This window comes from Theobroma cacao, chromosome 2, assembly GCF_053813885.1.
Source record: "Theobroma cacao isolate CCN51 chromosome 2, ASM5381388v1, whole genome shotgun sequence".
NCBI lineage: Eukaryota > Viridiplantae > Streptophyta > Magnoliopsida > Malvales > Malvaceae > Theobroma > Theobroma cacao.
The window spans coordinates 40,662,528-40,684,992 of NC_142640.1; the positions used below are offsets into that span (position 1 = coordinate 40,662,528).

General features: G+C 33.7%; 3 protein-coding genes and 1 pseudogene across 3 annotated transcripts; 1 reads left to right on the forward strand and 3 right to left on the reverse strand.

Moving 5' to 3' along the window:
* Positions 1 to 2,370: 2,370 nt before the first annotated feature.
* ENT1 (equilibrative nucleotide transporter 1) lies at positions 2,371 to 4,735 on the reverse strand. Its single transcript, XM_007044482.3, has 2 exons — positions 4,094 to 4,735; positions 2,371 to 3,341 (listed from the first exon to the last, which is right to left on the reverse strand). The coding sequence occupies exons 1-2, from the start codon at positions 4,632 to 4,634 to the stop codon at positions 2,611 to 2,613; spliced, it is 1,272 nt and encodes a 423-aa protein (XP_007044544.2). The 5' UTR covers positions 4,635 to 4,735; the 3' UTR covers positions 2,371 to 2,610.
* Positions 4,736 to 12,031: 7,296 nt separating this feature from the next.
* Positions 12,032 to 15,082, forward strand: LOC18609394 (proline-rich receptor-like protein kinase PERK3). Its single transcript, XM_088803570.1, has 8 exons — positions 12,032 to 12,713; positions 12,884 to 12,925; positions 13,041 to 13,180; positions 13,262 to 13,349; positions 14,015 to 14,233; positions 14,302 to 14,417; positions 14,506 to 14,766; positions 14,855 to 15,082. Exons 1-8 carry the CDS (start codon positions 12,032 to 12,034, stop codon positions 15,080 to 15,082), a joined length of 1,776 nt encoding a protein of 591 aa, XP_088659696.1.
* Positions 15,083 to 15,106: 24 nt separating this feature from the next.
* LOC18609395 (U-box domain-containing protein 18-like) lies at positions 15,107 to 17,675 on the reverse strand. Its single transcript, XM_007044484.3, has one exon. The coding sequence runs from the start codon at positions 17,551 to 17,553 to the stop codon at positions 15,499 to 15,501; it is 2,055 nt and encodes a 684-aa protein (XP_007044546.2). The 5' UTR covers positions 17,554 to 17,675; the 3' UTR covers positions 15,107 to 15,498.
* Positions 17,676 to 20,847: 3,172 nt separating this feature from the next.
* On the reverse strand, positions 20,848 to 21,678 carry LOC18609396 (serine/threonine-protein kinase AFC3 pseudogene; annotated as a pseudogene).
* Between the last annotated feature and the right edge of the window lie 787 nt (positions 21,679 to 22,465).

Consider the following 22,465-nt stretch of genomic DNA (forward strand, 5'->3'; position numbering starts at 1 on the left):
ACAAGCAAAGAAAGAAATCAACACAAAAAATATCATGGACTGCAAAGGCATGTCAAGGCAATGGATCACAAATGAAGTTTAGGATGCCCTTGTCAATGCAGCATGGGGTACAGAAGAATAGAAAAACAATCGGAACAAGTAAGGAGGAATTGTTTAACTCTAAAAGAAGGATGCATTACAAAGCACACTAGTGGTTTAGTTCCATTCCTTATTCATGCAAAAAGGATGGTATGAATTAATATTTATTTGTTATGCTTTACATACAACTACTTCCCATATTCTAATATGCTTTACATGTTATGTAAAATATATGCATTATGATTGAGTATAGTTGTAAATGAATGCAGGCAAATGAGATGAATCGAGATGTTAGCTTTGTGAAAGTATTCAACAACACCTATAGACGTTTAAGGGGATCATGATCATTTCATAGACAATAAGTCTAAAACTATTAGTGTACGTAAAAAATTGATTGATGTTTACTCTAAAGTTAATAATAAAATTATATACTATATCAAAATTTAGCTCTATTTCAACAAATTTATGTATATTTCTAACTGAAATTCCGTTTGAAATTTTTCAATGAAGTTCTGACGAAAAGTATTTCCAACAATACTTTCGGAGACGAAATTTTCAACAAAAAATTTCGTCAAAAATCCATCAGAAAAAAGCATTTACAACGAAAACTTGATTATTTCTTAAAAAAATTCCGTAAAAAAAAGTCTGTTATTTTGTAATAAAACTATCATCCCAACATAACAATAAACCACCAGCTATGCCAATTGGATAAGAAACTAACCATTTAACTCTTCTGTTCCCCAACCAGCTATCTAGAATATCTCTGGATATTTTGTTTTAACTTGATAATTGGTGGCTAAAGTTTAGGTTGATGCTAATCCACCTCATAAGATTTGCAAAAAGTAGTTTAAAATGTCTTGAACAAAACTCTCGAATCAATTATCCATGCATCCTACAATATTATCATTTATATTAATAAGGTGTTCAAGGTATTATTATTACTATCAATTTTAAATTTTAAATTTAAGTTGAGTAAAAATTAGAAATGAAAGTCATAATGTAATTTATGTAATGTAATAACAGTTGCAATTTCATAGTTCATTACCAACATGTAGATTTAAAAAAAATGATAAAATAAACAGGTAGAAATTATATTTTAGGTCAAATATAAAATTATAAGCATTTAAATTATAAAAAAATACAAACTTACACATAAAAATGTTATTATAACAAGAAATAAAAATAAAATATATGAGATTAATTTAATTTTTCTTCATATGAATTTAAGTGTCAAATTACGAATTAAAGAGTATATATGTAGTCAACAGATTAAAGTGCCTGAAAAAACTTATTAAAGAGGAGGAATAGCTAGATTTATTGAAAGGATGATATCATATAAAAATTTTTGTAAAAGAAATTCAAATATATTAAACTTGTATATTTATACATAAGAATAATTCTAAAAATTAATATTATCAGATTATAAAGTAAAAATTATAATCTTATCTAAAATATAATATTTTTTATATTATAATATTATTTTTACAATAATCAAATGTTTTATAATCATATTTCCAGCTATCACGTCATGAGACATCAAACGTCCCAATATTAATGTAAAGAAAGTGGGTTTTGTCGAACAGTGTCGGAGAAGGGCAGTTTTGGAGTTGGGACCTGGGTTCCGGTCCTCCCGTCGGTCGTGGATATGCCGGTAAATCCACTGAGCTTTATTAGTTTTTAACTATTTCTTTTATATATGAAAAGACTGTTGAATTGGTTGGTGGTACATTTGTAGCAGGAGGCGCCTGTCGCCTGGCATGTATCATTACAATAGTAATGTTCACATGTAAGTATGTGTTTTTTACTATAAACGTTGGAGTTTGCTGGATCTGGAGATGATCTGATAACATCAGCAGAATAACTTGTGGTTTTTTTAGTACCAGCGCTTTCCTCATGCTTAAGGACTTGAAGCTGAAGTTTGATTTCCCATACCAAACTGGACGCCATCCATAGAGAGACAAATCCATACTTTAAATGGCCGGAGTCACTGACCAATGCTTCAAATTGTCCGTAAGTTTATTCCTTTCTATCATCATTGTTTTCCTCTTTTTTCAAAAGCAAAAAAAAAAAAAAAAAAGTAATATATGGGTCTTATTACACGCGTTCAACACCTGCAATAGTTTATTCCAGGTTATACCCACCACTTTGTCTTTTGTATTTGTTGTTCAACATAAAAATCACCTTTAAAGAAAGAATCACAGAATTAAACTGCATTATTTATACGGCCCAGGGCATTATAATTTGCATAGACTCTACATTTCCAGAACAATATTTGCTCTACTCATCATAGAATTGAAACTGGATAACAACCAATTATTTCATTTGTTACAATTTCTGATAAGATACAGGATATAGACGATTTGCACACTATAGGTACAGCCCTACAGGATTCACCGTACAATCTGAAGAAACAATGCTACTAAAAGTGACGTTTACACAGCTTTACAGAGGTGAAAAACATCACTAAGACAATCCATGCCAATCACCTGTTTTTGGGATCTGGCTTAATATAAGAATGACAATGCTTGAATATCAGATCACCCAGAACCAAGCTATGACTGATCCTGATGCCAGACCAATAACTAGAAACAATACAATAACAATGCCAGCAGTCTCTGCATGCTGTATCTGAACAGATTTGGGAGCCAAGATCATTAACACACTTGTCAAGTAGCCATTAGTAAGCCCCAGAAGGCAAGTCAGTATTGAGACAGGAATCTCAGTCCGGAAGAATTGAGGACCATGCAAGCAACCTATGAAGAGGGGAAAGAAAAGTAACCTCACAACACATGCAGCAATTGCAACCTTTGTATTTTCAAGGAGATAAACTGCAGTCAATGATTTCCCAACAAGGTCAAACACATTGTAGCCCGTAATAAGGAGGACTGGATACCAGTCCCTGAGAATCAATGAGTGCACGTCCTCTGTGATATATCCTGGAAATATAGACAAAGTCACAACGTATATGAGGATAATCCCGAATCCATACCACTTGACTGTCCCTACTATATTCCACAAGGCTGCTCTCCAAACAGGGCCGGTCAGGGGACCTTTCTCCTCTTTCTCCTCCTTAACAGCCTCCATTTTCAACTCCTTGTAGTACTTCATAATCGGAAGTCTGTGTGCCACATTGTACAAGACAATGCATATGACCATAACCACAATACTAGTAGAAAAGTAAAGATTGGCACTTTTTCTCAGGCCATCAGCATCTTGCGGAAAAACAGCTTTGGTCAGGATCCGTAGCACTGAAACAAGTACACCTGTAGCCAACAATTTTGGAAATTAAAATTGCACCTGGTGCTATAATTTTCAACTCGGGTTAGGCAAGAAAAAGCGCACAATTCTGCACATAATCGGACTTTATAAAAATCAGCAAAGAATTTTGAAACCATGAATATTCGAATGAAACTATAGAGCACATGGGTATTATTAGTAATCACTAGTGGATAAGAGTTTACTTTCAATATACCTTACGGAAAGCATAGCTATAGACTGTAGGGAAGAGAGAAAAGTGTTCCAAGTAGCTCAAGATTCAGGATTCACAGGGTTAAAAGAATTGGCCCACCGATGCCCTTGAAACGTGAAAGATGCTTAGTCTTTCAAGCCTTTTACAGCAAACGTTTCTTCAAAACAACTATAAATACTGTAAAGCTATAGCCTATGGTTAACTCAAATCAATTGTTGAGTTTCTATAGTTAAGCTAAGCAGCTCAATTTCTGAGCCTGTAAGTGCACAATGTCCTTGAAAATTGAGTAAATGACAGCAGAATCAGTTTAATGTAAACTCAGCTTAAAAGAAAAGATTACTTATACTATCTCGCTTTTTTTATCTCTACAAGAGCAATTGCTCCGTCCCTTAAACTTACTTTTTAACTATGCATCAACTCTAAGGCCAAGGCCTTGCAGTGATTAACGGTAACCACGCAACTCTCAACTTGCAAGCTTTCATTTCTACAATAAAATTAATGAACGCCCACATCTACAATTACTCCAACAAAAAAAGAATTAATTACCAGAACCGGCGGTTCCTGCAACAATAGCCTGCATGTAGCGTTCAGGCAATTCACCAGCCGCCCCAATGAGCCCACCTTGAACAAGCGCATCCGCTACACCCGCCAAACCGACAACCACAACCGTAACGTAAAATCCGTCATACAACCCGACCCGACCCCTTATATAAACAGCATCCATAACGGGCACAACGAGCAGGGAAACCACGAACAGGCCCAACCCGACGTTGATTCGCACGTAAGCTTCACTCTTGTGAGCATAAAACACAATGATCAAGAGGCAGCCGAGGCCGATCAACATGTAAACGACGGCGAAGACACGGTCGACAGAGGCTTCCGGATAAAGGTAGGAAAAATAGTCAACGGCGGTGATGAAGGCGTTCCATGGGAGGAGGAATCCGACGCCTAATGTGAAGTAGATGATATAGGCCAAGTGGAATTTGTCTTCTGGCTTTGCGGGTTTCAGAGGGGAGCGGACGAGGGGCGCGGATTCGGAGTCGGGTTCGAGTCCTCCGTCGGTTGCGGGAACGCCGGAGAAAACCATTTGCGATATTTCTTTGTTTCTTTTTCGGGAGAGAGGTTGGTTTGGTCTTTTGGTTGGTGTAGTTGTTTGAGATTTTCTTGGGATGGGATATGCGATGTCGTTTTGTTGCAATAGTTGATCTACTAGACTCGTTAATAAATTACTACATTTTTACAACATGTGCACTGTTTCTAAATTATTTTTTTATTGCAAAATACTTGGAAAAAAGGAAACTGGCCCCCACATATCATGTGTAGCAGTGTAGGCCACTACACATGAGCAAATGTGATTTATGTGATCCTTGTCATCAACGTGCTTTGCTTAATGCTGATGAATGTTGCGAAAGCAACATTACCCTCGTGGAGGGGAATAGTTTATATCCTATGGGGTGTGGCACAAGTGAGGTGGAGCCCCTCTGTAAAACCAGAAATTTGGTAATTCAAAGATGGATTAGGGCCTTAGGGCTTGGTCTCAACATTGGAATTTGATCACCCACTTGAGTTGAAGCTTAATCAATAGGTGAAAACTGCCAGCTCTATAGGGTGTGGACTTACTTCCAAGGCCGCATGTAGGACACGTGCATGACATGAATGTTGATTTGGAAGAATAAGATACAGAAGCATAGTTTTATCGAAAAAAAATTTTTGTTAAGTCCAAACGATTCAAAATATAACGTGACGTGTAACAACTTTTTTAATATAGTATATAACAATTAAAATTTTTAAAATATAACGTGACGTGTAACAACTTTTTTAATATGGTGTATAACAATTAAAATTTTCAATATGACGTGTAATAATTAAATTTTTAACATGGCGTGTAACAACTAAATCTTCAACATGACGTGTAACAACTATATTTTTTAACATGACGTGTAACAACTATATTTTTTAACATAATATGTAACAACTAAATTTTCAACAAAGCGTGTAACTACTAAATCTTCAACATAGTGTGTAACTACTAAACTTTCAATATAACGTGTAACTACTACATTTTTTAACATGACATGTAACAACTAAATTTTCAATATGATTTATAACAACTGCATTTTCAATGTGATTTTTTGTCGCGTATGATACACGTTCCATCCACCTGTCCACTTAACCCTTAATTGTAAAGAATCGAAAACATTTGGTTCTTAATTGTTACAATTAAAACGTTTGGTCCTTAATTGACAAAGTGATCAAAGATTTATCCCCAATTTGAATATTTAACGCAAAAAAAAATTATACTTAACAATCTTAAGGATAACATTACAAAAAAAAATCCATACCAAATATAAAAATATTTTTAAAATGAATATTTACACAGTCGGATAACAATGTCTTCATTAGTGACTTTTGTTTTTAGCAAACCAAAGACAAAAAAAAAAATAATAAATAAAAGAAATCTATGTTCATCTCCCTTCCAGATTGGCAATTTGGCATCAGTCAACAACATCTAGCAAGTTAGAGGCCTCGGGATCAACATTGTTGTGGTTGAGAGTTCCAAGTTGAAACCTTCCTTAAGGGGCCTTTGTGTTCTTGAACATAAGGCTTTGATGTTTACATTAATTTTTTTTCTTTTTTATTATTGCACATGGCCATATCAAAGACTGTAGTTGCATCAAGCTTTGAACTCATGTGTCTCTGCTAGCTAACTTCTCTTACCATCAAGTTATTCTTCTTTCTTGTCTGTAACTGTCGTAACATGTGAATCTGAAAACCCGTTCGTTAGATGTAGAAAAATTAAGAGTTGTTACTAATCTTTTTTATCTAGGTGCGATTGATCACTTATTAATTTGTTCTATTCGACAAAGTCTTAAATTGATTTTAGGTCCATTTAAAGAACAATAACCTGAACTATGAATTTTTAGAGTTGGGTTCGGGAATACGGTTATGCACGGGGAAAGATTAACACCCTCATGATGCCTGTTCCACGAACGGTACCATTTAATCATATGTTATCCTATTATAACCTAAACCATTGATTTTATTCTTATGTTTCCTTAATTATTGCTTACTTATTTTATTTTTATATTTTATTAACAAATTAAAATATTTTATTCAATTTTACGAGCGTAACGTGCATATGATGCAATTATGAACTGCATGGCATAAAGTCTGGATAATGTCAAATGAAAACCTTTTGTTGAAGACATTTCTCAAATTCGCCCATCATACTGATGGGATCTGGAGATATTCTCACACCTAGAGAAATACTTGGGAAACTCGTCTTCGCAAGTTTAATGAGTGAATCCCATCATCGAGGTAGTTATTTGTAAGTAAAAAAATAATTGTTCATGAATGCAATCCTTAAGGAGAAAAAGTTTTTTATTTAGGACATTTTTCGCGCCCTCCCATCATATTGGTGGGATTTGAATGTATCCTTCACCTAGGAAATTTTTTGAAAGAATTCGTCTTCGCAAGCTTCCTCGAAATATCCCATCATCGGGGCCTTGACTCGTATACACACGTTTACATGCCATGACATTTAACAATGCAATGATGATGCGTGATGTGCCTATAAATTTCAATATTCATTTTTGAACTTTCCCACAACTCTTTTGTTATTTCTTTAAAAATTATTTATCTTTATATATATATATATATATATATATATATATCATGAATAAATATTTTGTTTTTGTCTAATTTTATTTTATTATATATTTAAGTATTTATCTATTTGGTTATGTATATTTTCCTTTTACCTAAATGCTATTTCTTTAACAAAATATTTTATTTTAAAATTATTATTATTTATGCATATATTTTTTATAACTCAACTCTTTCCTAAATCTTTTTATTAACCTAACCTATTTTCTTTTTGACTAACTATTTTTCCATCTTCTCTCATAAATCTATTTTTTATAACTAAATATTTACCTTTTATATTTTAGTTATATCCATTATTATTATGAGTTTACTATCTTTGAAAAATTTATTTTTACTATCATGAGTACCATTATTTTTCATAATCCCATATATTTTAAAACTATATATAATTCATCTATTCCCTCTTCTAATTATTATTATTATTATTATTATTATTATTATTAGTAGTAGTAGTAGTAGTAGTAGTAGTAGTAGTAGTAGTTGTTGTTGTTGTTGTTGTAGTCGTAGTAGTAGTAGTATTATTACTTCATTATTTCTTTTTGTTTCTATGTTTTTTTTTTGTTTAATTAGAAATTAGTTTAATGCGTTTTTCATTTACTTAAGATTATAAATATCGGGACTCAAAATTAAAACCCTCCCATCATACTGGTGGGGTTTTAATCAAAATTCCTTACTTAGAAAACTTTATTCGGGATTGCAACTTCACACATTCTGAATGAATATTTCATCATCGATATAGTCTAAACAACATGTTTTAGTATTTATTATTAATTTTTCCATCACATCTGTTTTCTCTTTATGTACTTATATAAGCTTTATAGAGCTAAATATTTTATCATCACTTTTAACTATATTTATTTTATATAACTTGCTGTTTTTAGTTCTTCTATTTTTTATATTCCACCTAAACATACTGCATAAAAATAGATATTTTTTATTTTTCTATAATTTTTATACCTTTTATTCTATCTAAGCATATTTGTCTTTTATTTTTTTTATAATTCTTGTTTTACTTAAATATGTATTTTTTCACAACTAAATATTTTATACTTTCCTAATTCTATTTTTACCTAACTAACTATCTTATCTTTTTAATTTTTATTTTGTTGAAATATATTTCATGACTAACTATTTTAATATTTATATTCTATATTTCATAAAAATGCTTTCTTTCATTTTTTTTTAATTTTCCAAAGCTAATATTTGGGCTCTAACTATGTCAAGATCCATAAAGGAAACTCATTAACTAATATCCAAAGTAACAGTCCAAAAATTGCAACAAATAAAGCCTAAATCAACAGTCCACATAACAATGGAAAGATCATACCTAGCTTGGGCTCAGAGTAGCCCAAGGACTTCAAGGCTTCTCTTCAAGTGTGGGCTCAGATCAACCCATTCCACAAGTTTCCCAAACCCAAGAAACGCCGTTAGGTAAGGGTGTAAAAACGGTTATTTCGGTTATTCGGTTTTGGATATCTAGTAATCGAATTAACCGAACTCATATTTAAAAATAACTGAAATTGAACCGAACTTTACAAATAACCAAACTAACTGAAACTGAATTAATTCGGTTAATTCAGTTCAGTTTTCGAAAACCGAACTTAAGAAAATTTTTTTGTTTATATATATTTATTTATGTTCTATTTTTTAATAAATCAATACTACAAAAATATTAAAAATAATACTAAAAAATTATAATAAATAAGATGGATACTCATATGAACAACAACAAATAATTAAAAAGATAGATAGAAACAACAATAAATAGTTTTGAGCAAATAACTTAAGTTATGTTAGGAAAATACCTAATCAAAATCGAATCGAATTAATTTTAATAACCGAACTATCCAAAAATTCAAACTAACCGAACTGAAAAAATTAAACTCACTTCGGTTCAGCTCAGTTGTTCGATTCAATTTGCATTTGCACACCCTTACTGTCAACTACCATGAAAAATGAAACCTTCCCCTACTACAAAAAAAAGGGGTCGTTTGAGCATTTCAATTCCTAGCGCAAACGGCGTCGTTTAGATTAAAGACCTAACTATTTAAACCTTGATTTCTCACTTCTTCTTTATTTATGCTTTCTATTTTCTCTTTCTAGCTAATCGGCTTCTCTCCCTTCTCTCTAAACTCAACTTCCTCCTTTCTCTTTCAAACCCAAAACTTAAGCCTACCTCTTTCCTTTGTTAGTGTCCCTTAGAACATTAACCACTGTCGTCAACAACTCCCTTCTCCCTCTTCACCAAAGCCGCACTCCCCATTCTCACTAACTGAAACCCTAATGACCTATCTTCTTGAAAAAACGATTTTCCCAAAAGCCTTAAAACCGATTTCACTCACCAAGGGCTGCCTCCTATTTGTTTTTTAGTTTTTGGTATTTTTTTTTTTTTTATGGTTGTGGCATTGTGTCGGTTGGTAGAATAGAAAAGTTTGCAAGCTATGCATATCTGGGTTCACGAGTATGGCAAGGCATTGGTATGGTAAGGGTGCAAAATGCACCCTTGCTGTACTAGGCATGGCTTTCCCTTTTCTTTATTTCTCGTTTTTCGTTTTTATTTGTTATTTGTTCTTTGTATTTCTAGAATGTTTTTCATTTTAATTAGCTTTAATCTTGATTTTTTTTATTTTAATTGGTCAAAATACCTGAGAAGTCCCTGTACGAGGGTATTTTCTTCAATTTAATCCTTTTATTGAAAATCGTAACATTTTAGTCTCTAATTTTGGAAATTATTTCAATTTAGTCTCTTTAACGTTTTCCGTCCAAATTGACCGTTATGGTGTTGACATCATCGCTGACGTGGCGCTGACGTGGCGTCAGATGCTGACGTCAGATATAAAGGGGGTTTTGGGTGCTAACATGGTAGTGCCACATCACACTTCAAGGTGGGTCAATGACGTGGCAATGCCACGTCACCTTATGGATATGGATTGCCACGTGGCACGTCAAGAGACTATCATGTGTCATGCCAAGAGGTTGCCGTGTGGTAATTATTCTTCAAAAGAAGTACCTGTTAAGATTTGAACGGACCTCTAGCAAATAAAGTAATGGCTTTACCCTAACACCTAAACTCTTATTTTTAATAATATCTTACTTGAATTTCTTCTCTTCTTTCTTCGTTCTTTTTTTTTTCTTATTTTTGTTTTTCTTTTCATAAAACTACGACGTTTTGGAGCCTTCTTATACTTTCAAAAACCATAACCATTAAAACTCTTTGGAACCTTCTTCTCAAATAACGTAGTTTTATAGAAAAAAAGAAAAAAATGAGAAAAAGAAAAAGGTTCCAAAACGACGTTCTTTTATAAAAAAAAAAGAAAAAAAGTAAGAAAGAAAAAAAAAGAAAAGAAATTCAAGCAAGATATTATCAAATATAAGAGTGTAGGTGTGATAGTAAAAGCATTGGTTTATTTGTTAGAAGCACTGGTTCAAATCTTAACAAGTGCTTTTTCTGAAAAATAAATTGCCATATGTCAACATCTAAGCATGCCACGTGGTAGCCTCTTGGCGTGCCAAGTAGCAGCTTCTTGAAGTGCCATGTGGCAATCCATATCCATAGGGTGATGTGGCATTGCCAGTCCACGTCAGCACCTAAAACCCCTTTATATACCACATCAGCACACACGTCAGTGATGAAGTTAGCACTGTAACGGTTAATTTGGACAAAAAGCATTAGAACGACTAACTTGAAGTAATTTTCAAAATTAAGGGATTAAAATATTACGATTTTGAGTAAAAATATTAAATTGAAGAAAATAACTTAGTACAAGGACTTTTCAGGTAATTTGATCATTTTAATTCTATTTAGCTTGTTTGATCTGTTTCAGATCAACTTAGCCTAGTGGGGTTTGTTTTGCTAACGGGGTTTAGGCACTTAGTCTAATATTTGGACCTCAATAGATCTTCACTGTAGACCCAGTAAAGCCCAAAGTTGTTGAAGAGCAAGCAAACCCAATTTCAAATTTTGACTTGATATTGATCCATAATCAAAAATAAATAAAATTGAAAATAATAGCAAAATAAAGATAAAACTGAGGCAATAATAATTAGATTCAAAATAAATAAATAACAAAATCAAAATTAAAAATAAAGTAATAAATAAAAATATGGTGTCTACAGTAACTGCTTGGAAGTTCCTTAGGGTACCAAGGTTAACCAGTACGCCCGCGCAGCAGTGCCGACGTCCTTATCCATCTTTTCTGTTTGTCACCATTTTTCTCGACCGTTTGGAGACTGATTCAATCACAAAATGACAATGAAAGCCTTGTTCCTTTGATAATTTAAGCCGGCCATTACCCTTTCTTTTTATCATCATACGCTGTTAAGTTAAACTATAGTTATTTGGACAATGTATGTCTACCCTTTTCAAAATCAGCGTATAAATTCATATGGGAAATGGCATTAAACAATTCCATTTGTATCCAGAACCTTTCCCATCACTAAAAGACATAAGCTGCTATGCACCTCATAGCCATTTGCCTTGTGTACATCCGGAGTCCCAGTAATTCCCATACTGTCTCTACGTGCCTCTCATATAAATTTTCAACTACAGTATAGCTTTATATCAATGCTCTTTGCTGCAAATTCTATAACATTGTCTGTCTTGTCTAATTCATTACTACAACTCCCATATTCTCTCTTGGTTTTCGTGGATTGGTAGTATACCACCAGATTCCAAGTTCACCTGCAGAGAACATTCCTTCGAAGCAAAAGGCAGACACAACAGAGTAGGTCTCCCTGGTTAAAGCATGTTTATATAAGATCAATCGTCCGTACCCTCTGTTCCTTTAATGGTATATCTCACCTTTAGTCCGTCCTTCAATGACTGTGGCTCAGGTTCACATGGGTAAGGCTGCTGTAGATTTATCTATGAGGCTGAAACATGAATCATTTTCCTCCATTGTGTATCTCTTTCTTTTGTTTGCCACCCTAGATTTTGTGTTTTCTCAGACTTCAGTAAGTAATTGCATTCTTGACATTAAAAACTCTTCCTCCACAAAAGAATCAAATTGTGAATTGGGCAACTGGGGTGGTTTCATCAACGACAGTTGTTGTGGAGGAGCCTTCGAAGAGTACCTTTATGCACTGGGGCGGCAGGCAAACCTTACGAAAGCCATTTACTTAAATTCCACAGAACAAAACAACTGCTTAACAGTAATGGAAAGATTTGAGAAAGGTATATTTGGCTGTGGTATTCAGAAGCTAACAAGTGGTGCCAGTGGCTGTTCTGATTATACTGTCACGGATGTTGTTGATAAGCTAGGAGCTAGATTAAAAAATTTACAAGAAGACTGTAAGATCTTAGGCACAGATGGCAGACTGGATCAATCCTGCGGCACATGTTTGAGAAGATGGGAAGAGATTGGTGGATCATCAGACTACAAACAGGAGTCTGCTGATGTGTGTAGATTTGCAGTACTGGTGTCCATGATAAGCAACAGAATTGATGAGAACTGGGTCTATGCAGTATTTCAATGCCTCAGAGAGCGGGCTTTTTCCCTAGGTAGTGCACAATTTAACTGCCAGATACTTCTCAATCCCATATCTTTTCTTTCTTTTTTTCAATTCTTCAATGTAATTTGCAATAACATGGACACATTATAACCATGCATATGACTGCTTCATGATTCAGTTCTTGTTGTGACTGGATAACTTCTTCTTTCTACCTTGCAGACGAACATGGAGGCAGAGATGGCCTAGGTATCGACAAGGCAGGTAGTCTCTTCAACAACAATCATCACCACTCCATCTGAGTTCCAATTCTTGATGTCTTAAATATGTACAATTTTATTATTCATTGACACATTTATAATTTAATTCATCATAATAGGTTTGTGGATTCTAATTGGTGGGTTAGTGGGAGCTATGGTAATAGTAGCCATTGCTACGTGGATCTTCTTCAGAAAAAGGAAAGAAGAAAGGCTCCCTGCTCGGAAAGATGGTAGTTTTCTTGCAAAATTAGTTCAACAGGCTAAAAACAGATTACTAATAGAAATTTCTCATCATTGTCTTCTTCTTTTGACAGAATCAGATGATTCATTCTCTGAGCAGTCTGGATCGCAGAAGATTTCGGTGAAAGAACTTTATTCAGCAACAAACTACTTCAATCCTTCAAACTTCATTGGCCAAGGCATAGCTGGTTAGAACCTACCTACAATTCAGAGTCTAGGATCTATTTCTAATTCAAGATTGATGGCTTAATGAAAAAAATGAATTGGGAATGTGCTAGAAAATATTTAGGTCCTAACAAACTAACAATACAAGGAGATAAGAAATGGGTTGCAGCAGATGCAGCCACCACTTAAAAGGCTAGACAATGTTTTCGAAGGATAAGCAACAATGCATGGAACTATGTTTATTTATTGTATACACACCACGGCTTGCGCATGCATGTTTTCATAAATATTTAATTGCAATATTGTGATAAACATAAAGGTGAGTGCTGCAAAATATTTCCTGGCTGAAATGCCATCTGCAAGATGCAGAAGGATTGATGAAGATCTGTATTGCCATCGTGTTAATCAAGTCTTTTACTTATGCTGTAGGAAATCCTAAGAGAGGTAATACTTGAGTCATAGACACTGTCTGTAAAACAGAGTAGATGCTGATTAACATTGAGAAATCATTGTTTCTTGGACCTATAGAATACTGGTTTATGGTTGATGTATGAGGTTCTAGGACAAATTCATGCAATCCTAATGTTTGACACAGCAAATAAGCACAGGAACGCTTGAATTAAGCAATTTTTTTTTCCTTCCTTCAGATGGAGATCTCATATCCTGACTATTATTCTGTTATGACCAGGAAAGGTGTATAAGGGTCTTCTCTCAAATGGTCTGCATGTTGCGGTTAAGCACATAATCAATGATGGACAAATAGAAACTTTTGTCAGGGAAGTTAGAAGCCTATCTCATATCAGGCATCCAAACCTTGTAGCTTTGCTTGGCTATTGTGAGAGTGAAGATGAATGCTTCCTAGTCTATGAACTGTGCCACAATGGGAACCTCTCAGAGTGGCTATATGGTATGTGGACTTACAGTATATACTGTTTTTGTTGCATGAACAAGCACTCACACAAAGATATTGAGCAGGAAAGGATAAAGTTCTGTCATGGATTCAGAGACTCAAGGTTGCAATGGACAGTGCAAGGGGCCTCTGGTTTCTCCACACTTATCCAGAAGGCTGCATTGTTCATCGTGATATCAAGGTAGATTCAAGATCGAGGAATCCACTATTCCTTGTCTCTTTCTATAGTTAGTCTTTTCTAATTTTGGTATATGATGTTGTTTTGGCAGCCAACAAATATCCTTATCAATGATAAATTTCAAGCAAAACTTGCAGATTTCGGATTGTCAAAAGTTATGGACCTAGGTCAATCCCATGTGAGCTCAGAAGTGAGAGGAACAATTGGTTATGTTGACCCTGAGTACCGTCAAAACAACCGAGTGAATGCCTCTGGTGATGTTTACAGTTTTGGTATTGTACTTCTACAACTTTTGTCAGGGCAGAGGGTGCTTAATCTGAACCTGGACAGACCATTGCCTCTAAGTAAAATGGTAACCGACAATATCCACTCCGAAATTTAATACATTTCCATCCTTTTGATTACTAAGACCCCTAATGCATTTTCCTATTACTTCTCAGGCAAAAAATCTCACTAGAGGGGGTGACATTACCAAATTTGCAGACCCTAAACTTAACGGGGAATACCCATTAGAAGCTTTTGACCTCATACTCAAGCTAGCTTTGTCATGCACAGGGATAAAGCAGGAAAGGCCAACCATGGAGCAAGTGGTATTAATACTACAAAAAGCACTTAATATCAGAATACAAGCAAAGCCAGTTGCATCCCGTGGAATAATCATATATTAAAGTTCTTAAAAGGGGAATATACAATGGACCAAAATCTTTCATGTTTATAGAAATTGTTTTAGACAAACTGTATCACAATCTTATTACTAACATGAAGACAATTGCACAACACAGCAGAAGCTGTTTACACATGATACTCATAAAGAATGAGTTTTACATCACTTTGTATTATACTTCGATGACATTATTATCAACAATCTGCAAATAAAGTTACAATGCAACAATACTTTTATTTTATTTTTTTCACGCAGCTTCATAAAAAAGGCAGAAGCTGAGTGGTTAAGCTCTTGAAAAAAACCGAGCTAATAAAGAAAGCAAGCAATATACACATTGCGTGTATTTACAAGGAAAAGATTGCAGAAATGGACCAAAAAAAGAATCAATAAATGAAAACCCTTAAAAATTTGGGTTACCAATTACCTTACGTGAACGAATCGTTCTCGTGGATGACGTGGAGTCAACGAAGTTGAGGAGCTCCTTTCATAAAACTCATGCAGGATCCTGATGAGTGCACTGGCCTTTTTGCTAGCTCGAGATGTACCTTCACTAAGTTGGGAATACAAGGATCCCAGAAGAGAAGGATTCTTGACCAAACGAGCAACCACATCTAGACCGCCATTTACACATAGGGCCAACAGTAAGGAAACGCAATACTCCTTCCCTGTCCTTGAAGTGGAGGTATTTAAAGTCCCCACTAACAATTGCAAGGCCCCGCGGCGTAAAATTGCAACCGTCCCATCAACTTTCTCTGCTAGAGTAGCCAAAACTGCTAGAGAATCCGTTACAAGATCCTGCCTTTCCGAATCTTTCAAAAGATTCAGCAACAAAGGAACAACCCCAGCTGCAAGAACCCTCCAGTGATTCCCGGAGTGCACCAGAAGCCCAAAAACCGCAACCAATGCATTCCTTTTGCAACGATCATTTCCCTTCTTAATCAACTCCACTAAACCTGGAATAGCCTCAGGGATTTCACCAATCAAAATCCTATTCTCCTCAACCGAAGCAAGATAAAACAAGGTAGCAGCAGCATGTTGTTGAGCTTCAACCTTATGTCCTTTTCTTAAAACATGAACGATCAAATCCAACCCTTCTTTCTCCACTATAACACCCTTGCTTTTCGAATGCTTGGAAAGATTCAAGAGCGCAGCAATGGAGTTTTCTTCGGTGTTCGAATTGTTAGACAACAACAGCTTCAATAAATGTGGGACCGCGCCGGCTTCAACCAAACAAGACCTGTTAAAAATGCTTGTTTTCGTAAGAACCCGAATCTCAAAAGCCGCCTTGTTCTTCTCTTCAACACTTCCGTTTACAAGTTTGTTAACCAGAAAACCCCCCAACATCTTCACAGCTCCTTCTCCCGCCCAACTCCCCGCCATGATCGACCTAGAAATATCCCGATTCTTCCGGCTGGATTCGGCAACCACGACGCCGTTTTCAGCACAATACCGTTGGATCACCCCTTTCAAGACAAGATTCGGAACCAGTTCCGTGCTGGTAAGCTTCTCGCCCGTCTTGGGACACGTGGCGTTCCCTGAACTGAACCATTTTAAAATCGAACAACGATCATAGGTGTGTCCCGTTAACAAAGTCACTGGATCTGACATCATCTCCAACGAGATCGGACACTTGAGATCATCACCGTTGATCCCTTTAAGAGCTTCGCTGCTGTTAAATTGGCCATCAAGATGTTGACTGTGAAAGTCAATGGAGTCGAACATTACACATCTGCAATAGCTCACGAATCCCATTAAGCTACTCAAAAGCTCTAATTCTTTTTTATTTTCTCTATTGGAAACTTCGATTTCAATTTCTGAATTCAAGAATTTCACCTCCTTATTACAATCGCTCCATTTTTTAATCCCGAGATGATCCAAGATCCGTTTGATTTCAATCGGGTCGGGCGAGCTTCCTTCCTCGAAGCGGTTCAGGATCCGCATGAGATCTTTCACGGCTTTCTTATCTTCCGGATCAGATTCGAAAGTTCCCTTCCTAGCGTGCCTTATTATTAACTCAACCAACTCCTTGGCTTCGTTTGACAAGTCAACGGTTGGAAGAGGGAAAACATCCAGACCCGTTGCCATGGCCCGGATCAGGATCCGGAAGTGATTCGCTACCCGATCCGAGTTAACCAGCATCCATACTCGAGACCGGTCGCAAGTGCAGTCTTCCAGTAGGTATCGGAACTTCTGGAAAGTCAGATGGAGCTCCGGCAACCTAAGGATGACCGGGTCAGGTGGATCCGACGTGGAATTTCGGATCTCCTCGAGGATAAGAAGAAGGTTCGTGATTTGACGAAACGTTTCGCGCGCATTTCTCTTGTTGGTGGGTAAAAACTTGGATTTGTAACTACAAATGTCTCGACCAAGGTCGATTAGAGAGTTTAGAAGAGTAAGTGGAGAAATGGATTGGCAAGGATGTACCGCCGGGTACGCGAGAATCCGGCGACACGACCCGTTTAATTTTTGGATCATGTAATAGAAATTAAACCAAAAAGAAAAAAGAAATCTAAAAAGCGAAGGAGATGGAAACAAAAAGCTTGGTTTTGACTTTAGTGAATGGATATACTTTTTCGATTTGAGTTTCTGTTTTTAGGCAGGTAGGCGCCAGGTATATATAAAAGAGGAGGAGAAAGGCGATTTGACTTGAACACGTGTAAGAAGATCAGTAGATGGGAAGGGTTTTGGCTGCCAGACCTTGACGGATGGGCACGTGGGGGTGTTGGAGATGGGGGAAAGGCTGCTTCATAGATAGTTTCGAGCAGTGGGTGAGCTAATAGCGATCCGACACGTGGCCGTGAATTATGGAAAGGCTCGTGGCCGAAGGTACGCGGAGAGCGGCAGTCGACATGGGCTGGGAGATTCCTTTTAAAAAAAGTTAGAATTTTAATTTATTGATAATAATTGATATTATTATCAAGCTAATAATTCAGTTTTAGTAAGTATATAGATATTTACAAATGTTCATTTATTGCGAAATGGCGACCCATTCGTGTAGATATAGTTAGAAGTTGGATTCGAGGGCCGACTTCTATTGGTTTCCATTATGAATTTAGATTGGCTTTGACATATAGAGCTATGCCTATTTGGATTGGCTTGTCCAATTGACCAAAGGATCAACTTAGATTATAATTATATTGCAAATGACTGAAGCCTGTAGGAGCATTCCCAACCTAAAAAGCTTTTGTTTATTTAAAGTTTATAGTATTTGATTTAAGATAAGATACACACATACTCTAGTATAATCATACATCATATAATTAAATTTGTTAATAAACCTTAGTCTCAATGATATAGTAATTAAGTTTTGATTCATTCATAATATATAAAATTATATATTGATTTTATACCGAATAAATTCTTGTTTATTAATTAAATATTTTCAAGTTAGGAAATTTTATTGATTAAATATATATTTATTTATTAATTTAAAAAAATTTAAATACATTTTTATTTTTTAATTATATTCAATTAAATCTTCATATTTTTATTTTGAGTCAAATAAATTCTTTTTAATAATAGTTAATTAATTAACTTTAGTTAAAATGTTATTTATCATTTTATACTTATACGAAGTTGACATGTCACTAACGTAGAATATGAAAAATGTTACATGATTATATTATTACGTTACATTTAACATGTCATGCTATCATTGATTATAATATGTTAGCATGTTATGTCATCATTAATTATGATATGTCCACATATTACGTTATCGTCATATAATATAAAATGATAAATGATATTTTGATCAATTCAGCTATTAATTATAAAAATTTATTTAACTCAAAATAAAAGAATAAGAGTTTATTTAGTTTTAAATAAAAATATAAAATCTTAATTGAAGATAATAAAAGAATAAAAATTTATTTTAATTATTTTAAAGACTTTAAAGGTTTTTTTAGATATTATGCTTTTATATATATATATATATATAATTGTTGTTTGTTGAAGGAGTCTGATGATCAAGTTTGAGCTTGTTCGCTAAGCTCAACAATTAAGCTTGAGTGGGTTTTAATAGAAATTGGTTTTGTTTCAAAAAGATTTGTGTCTAAGAAGGACTCAACACCCAGAAAATTACAAAGAATTGCAGCCCATTGGGTTAGAATTCGGCACTTAGGACTTGGGAATTGGGACAAACACGAGCACTAAGATTTGGATAATTACATCTGTGTTTGTATGTGACAATAATATGTCACTTTCACATGATAATTGTCACTTGTAAAAAAGTATTTTATTTTTCACTTATATTAAAACTTTAAGTAGTAATTTTAGAGTGAGATTTCGATTAAAATTTTAAGTTTGAGTGGTTATATACCTTTCTGTTGTTTTTTCACCTCATCTATATCTATATCTATAATCTATTTATCCTTTTTTTTCTCAGTTATATTTTATCTATTTTGCTATATATTTATATATAATGTGTAATATATATAAAAGTAAGATGTTGCTAAAACTTTTGATTGACGAAAATAAAGATATTTGTTATTTACTACTAAATTGTCATTTTAAATATTTTTTAGTTATAAATATTAATAAAGGTTATTCAATTTGTAAACTCTATCCAATATGCAAATAAGTATTTTAATTGCATTGAATAATTTTTATTAAAAAAATATTGTTTAATCCTAATAGATTGAATAATTTATAAACTAATATTGCACAATTCAATGGTTTATATTTCAAAAAATATAACTTAAAAACAATTTTATTTATATATAATTATTTTTTAAAATAAATAAAAAACAATTTTGTAATTTATAATATTTTCATTTATACGTAATTTATTAGTACATAAAAAATAAGTATTCATTTGTTATTCACGTGACAACAAATATTAGTATATATACAAACATAGATATCGGTAAAAACTTGTTATTGACGAAAACAAGCATTTTTATTCATTAAATTTCTAAATTTTCAATTAATAATTTGTATTATAAATATTAATTAATAAGATTAATCCAATTTGTAAATAAGAATTCCGACTGCATTTAATGACTTTCATTAAAATATAAAGGTATTTAATTTTAATGATGTAAAAAAAATTATAGATTAATATTATAAAATTTTGATTATTAATACATCAAACTTTCTTATATCAAAAATTTATATTTACATATAATTATTATTTAAAAGTCAATTAAAAATATGTATGCAATTTTGCATAAGTCTTTTATGAATAAAATTTGATTACTCGCCTTAAACCAACGTTAAGTATGAAACATTTAACTTTTTACATTTTTACTATTTGACTTTTGTCTTCAAAATCATAAACCAAAAAAAAAAAAGTAAAAGGCACGTTTAGATACAAAAAGAAATATAATGTTTGAAAAATCATATACAAAATAGGTAAGTTTTAGATAACAAAGTGATGCATTATACTTCTATATAGACTAATTATGTTATTATTGATATTACGTTTAATTATTTATTTATTTAAAATTAATTATGATATTACTTTTTACCTTTTACTTTATATTATAATAATTTTGAAAAAAAAACAAAAAATAAAAAATAAAATTATCAGCCAAACAGACTAAAAAGATCTTTACTTCCACAAATGTGTGTTCTAACTAAATAACTAAATGGTTATTCAATAAAAAGGAGTTATCGATACAAGTACTTCACAGCAAAAGATGCAAATTGTATATTTCACCAAAACGAACATCAGCATACATACACAGCAATCTCAAAATTTGAGGCCTTTGCCATTTTTATCTTGGATATCCAAGCACTATGAAATCATTGATCTACTCTTTCCACTTAAGTTGGATTCTTAAAAAAATGATTTAGAGCTTGATGTGCTGTGAGACATTTAAATGGATTATGTTCATTAAACCTTCCAATAGGTCTGCGAGTGAATATCTTGAGCTCTCTACATGTTGTGATGCCATATTCTTCAGACGATCAAGCTCCAATTTAGTCTGGAGCCTCTCTGAAATTATTTTTCAGCACCCAGGTCTTAATACCCTTTCCATCATCGCCAAATGCTTCAAATTCTCATGGGTTTGAAATAATGCTTCACTCATGCAGAGTTCAATAAGTATACAACCCACACTCCATAGATCACATGGAAAACTCCAGCCCAGACCTAGAATAACATCAGGGCTCTATAATACCTTGTAGAAACAATGTAGCTATGATTTTGATTATCAAGTGTAGTACTACCAAGCCAATCAGCTTAATGGCACTTGACTTTGACAAGAACCTGAAATGCGTTTCATCTGAAGAACTCGCCAAGAAGCTTTTCATATTCAGAAGATACAAGAAGAATATTTTCTACCTTCAAGTCAGTGTGGATTAAGCGTAAATCATGCATAAATGCTATAGATTTCAAAAGTTGATGTCCAAAGTCCTGAACAAGATCCACAGGAAATGAACAGTCTTTATTTCTCTTTAGAAAACCAAATTAACTTGGCCCAAGCTTCTCAAACACAATACAAATGTGATTACGGTAATCAAACCAATTTCGAATCTGCACATAACGTGAAGTTCCTTTATCATCTTAGCAAGATGTTGAAGTATATCAACTTTAATCGCAACATATTGACGATCCCAACATTCCAAAACTCGGCCAAATGTGCCTTTACTCATCTTACTAAGAATTTTATATTTTGGAGTGAGATTTTCGTTGACATTAGAAACATAATGGCCTTCGTGATCATCATCCCTTTTCAGTGACGACCAACGCCGAGCCATCACCAAAAACACCAACAAGTTATCTATTTTTTTAATATTCTTTGTGGTTTTGGCCTGGCCCTTTTTAGGGGTGAGTAAATGTAAACTAAACCGAACAACTGAATCGAATCGAAATGAGTTCGATTTTTTTGGTTAAATTAGTTTAGTTCTTTGGATAGTTCAGTTAGGATAATTCGGTTATTAAAATTAATTCGATTCGGTTTCAGTTAGGAAAATTTCTAATCGAACTAATTGAACTAATTGAATTTAAGTAAGGGTATTATGAGGATTTTGCATGAAAAATAAATCCTAAACCTAATCTCTTCTCCTATTTATTTCCTCTTTAATTATATGAGTATCCATCTTATTTATTAAAATTTTTTATTATCATTTTTAATATTTTTGTAGTATTGATTTATTAAAAAAAATACAACATAAATAAATATATACAAACGAAAAAATAAAAAATTTGTCAAGTTCGGTTTTTGAAAACCGAACAGAACTAATTGAATTAGTTCGATTTTGGTTAGCTCAGTCATTTGTATAGTTCGGTTCGGTTTCGATTACTTTTAAATATGAATTTGGTTAGTTCGGTTATTAGATATCTAAAACTGAACTAATCTATCTAAAATCGAACTAACCGAAATAACCGTTTGCACACCCCTAGCCCTTCCAATATTCTTTCATCACCTTTCAAACAAAG

What these genes read in the sequence shown, in the direction of transcription:
- ENT1 (XM_007044482.3), bottom strand. Translation starts at nt 4,634, where the DNA reads ATGGTTTTCTCCGGCGTTCCCGCAACCGACGGAGGACTCGAACCCGAC. An exon ending in TGCAGGAACCGCCGGTTCTG is followed by an intron (nt 3,342 to 4,093) that starts GTAATTAATTCT and finishes TGTTGGCTACAG; the next exon opens with GTGTACTTGTTTCAGTGCTA.
- LOC18609395 (XM_007044484.3), bottom strand. Translation starts at nt 17,553, where the DNA reads ATGATCCAAAAATTAAACGGGTCGTGTCGCCGGATTCTCGCGTACCCG.
- LOC18609394 (XM_088803570.1), top strand. Translation starts at nt 12,032, where the DNA reads ATGACTGTGGCTCAGGTTCACATGGGTAAGGCTGCTGTAGATTTATCT. An exon ending in CCTAGGTATCGACAAGGCAG is followed by an intron (nt 12,926 to 13,040) that starts GTAGTCTCTTCA and finishes TCATCATAATAG; the next exon opens with GTTTGTGGATTCTAATTGGT. An exon ending in CATTGCCTCTAAGTAAAATG is followed by an intron (nt 14,767 to 14,854) that starts GTAACCGACAAT and finishes ATTACTTCTCAG; the next exon opens with GCAAAAAATCTCACTAGAGG.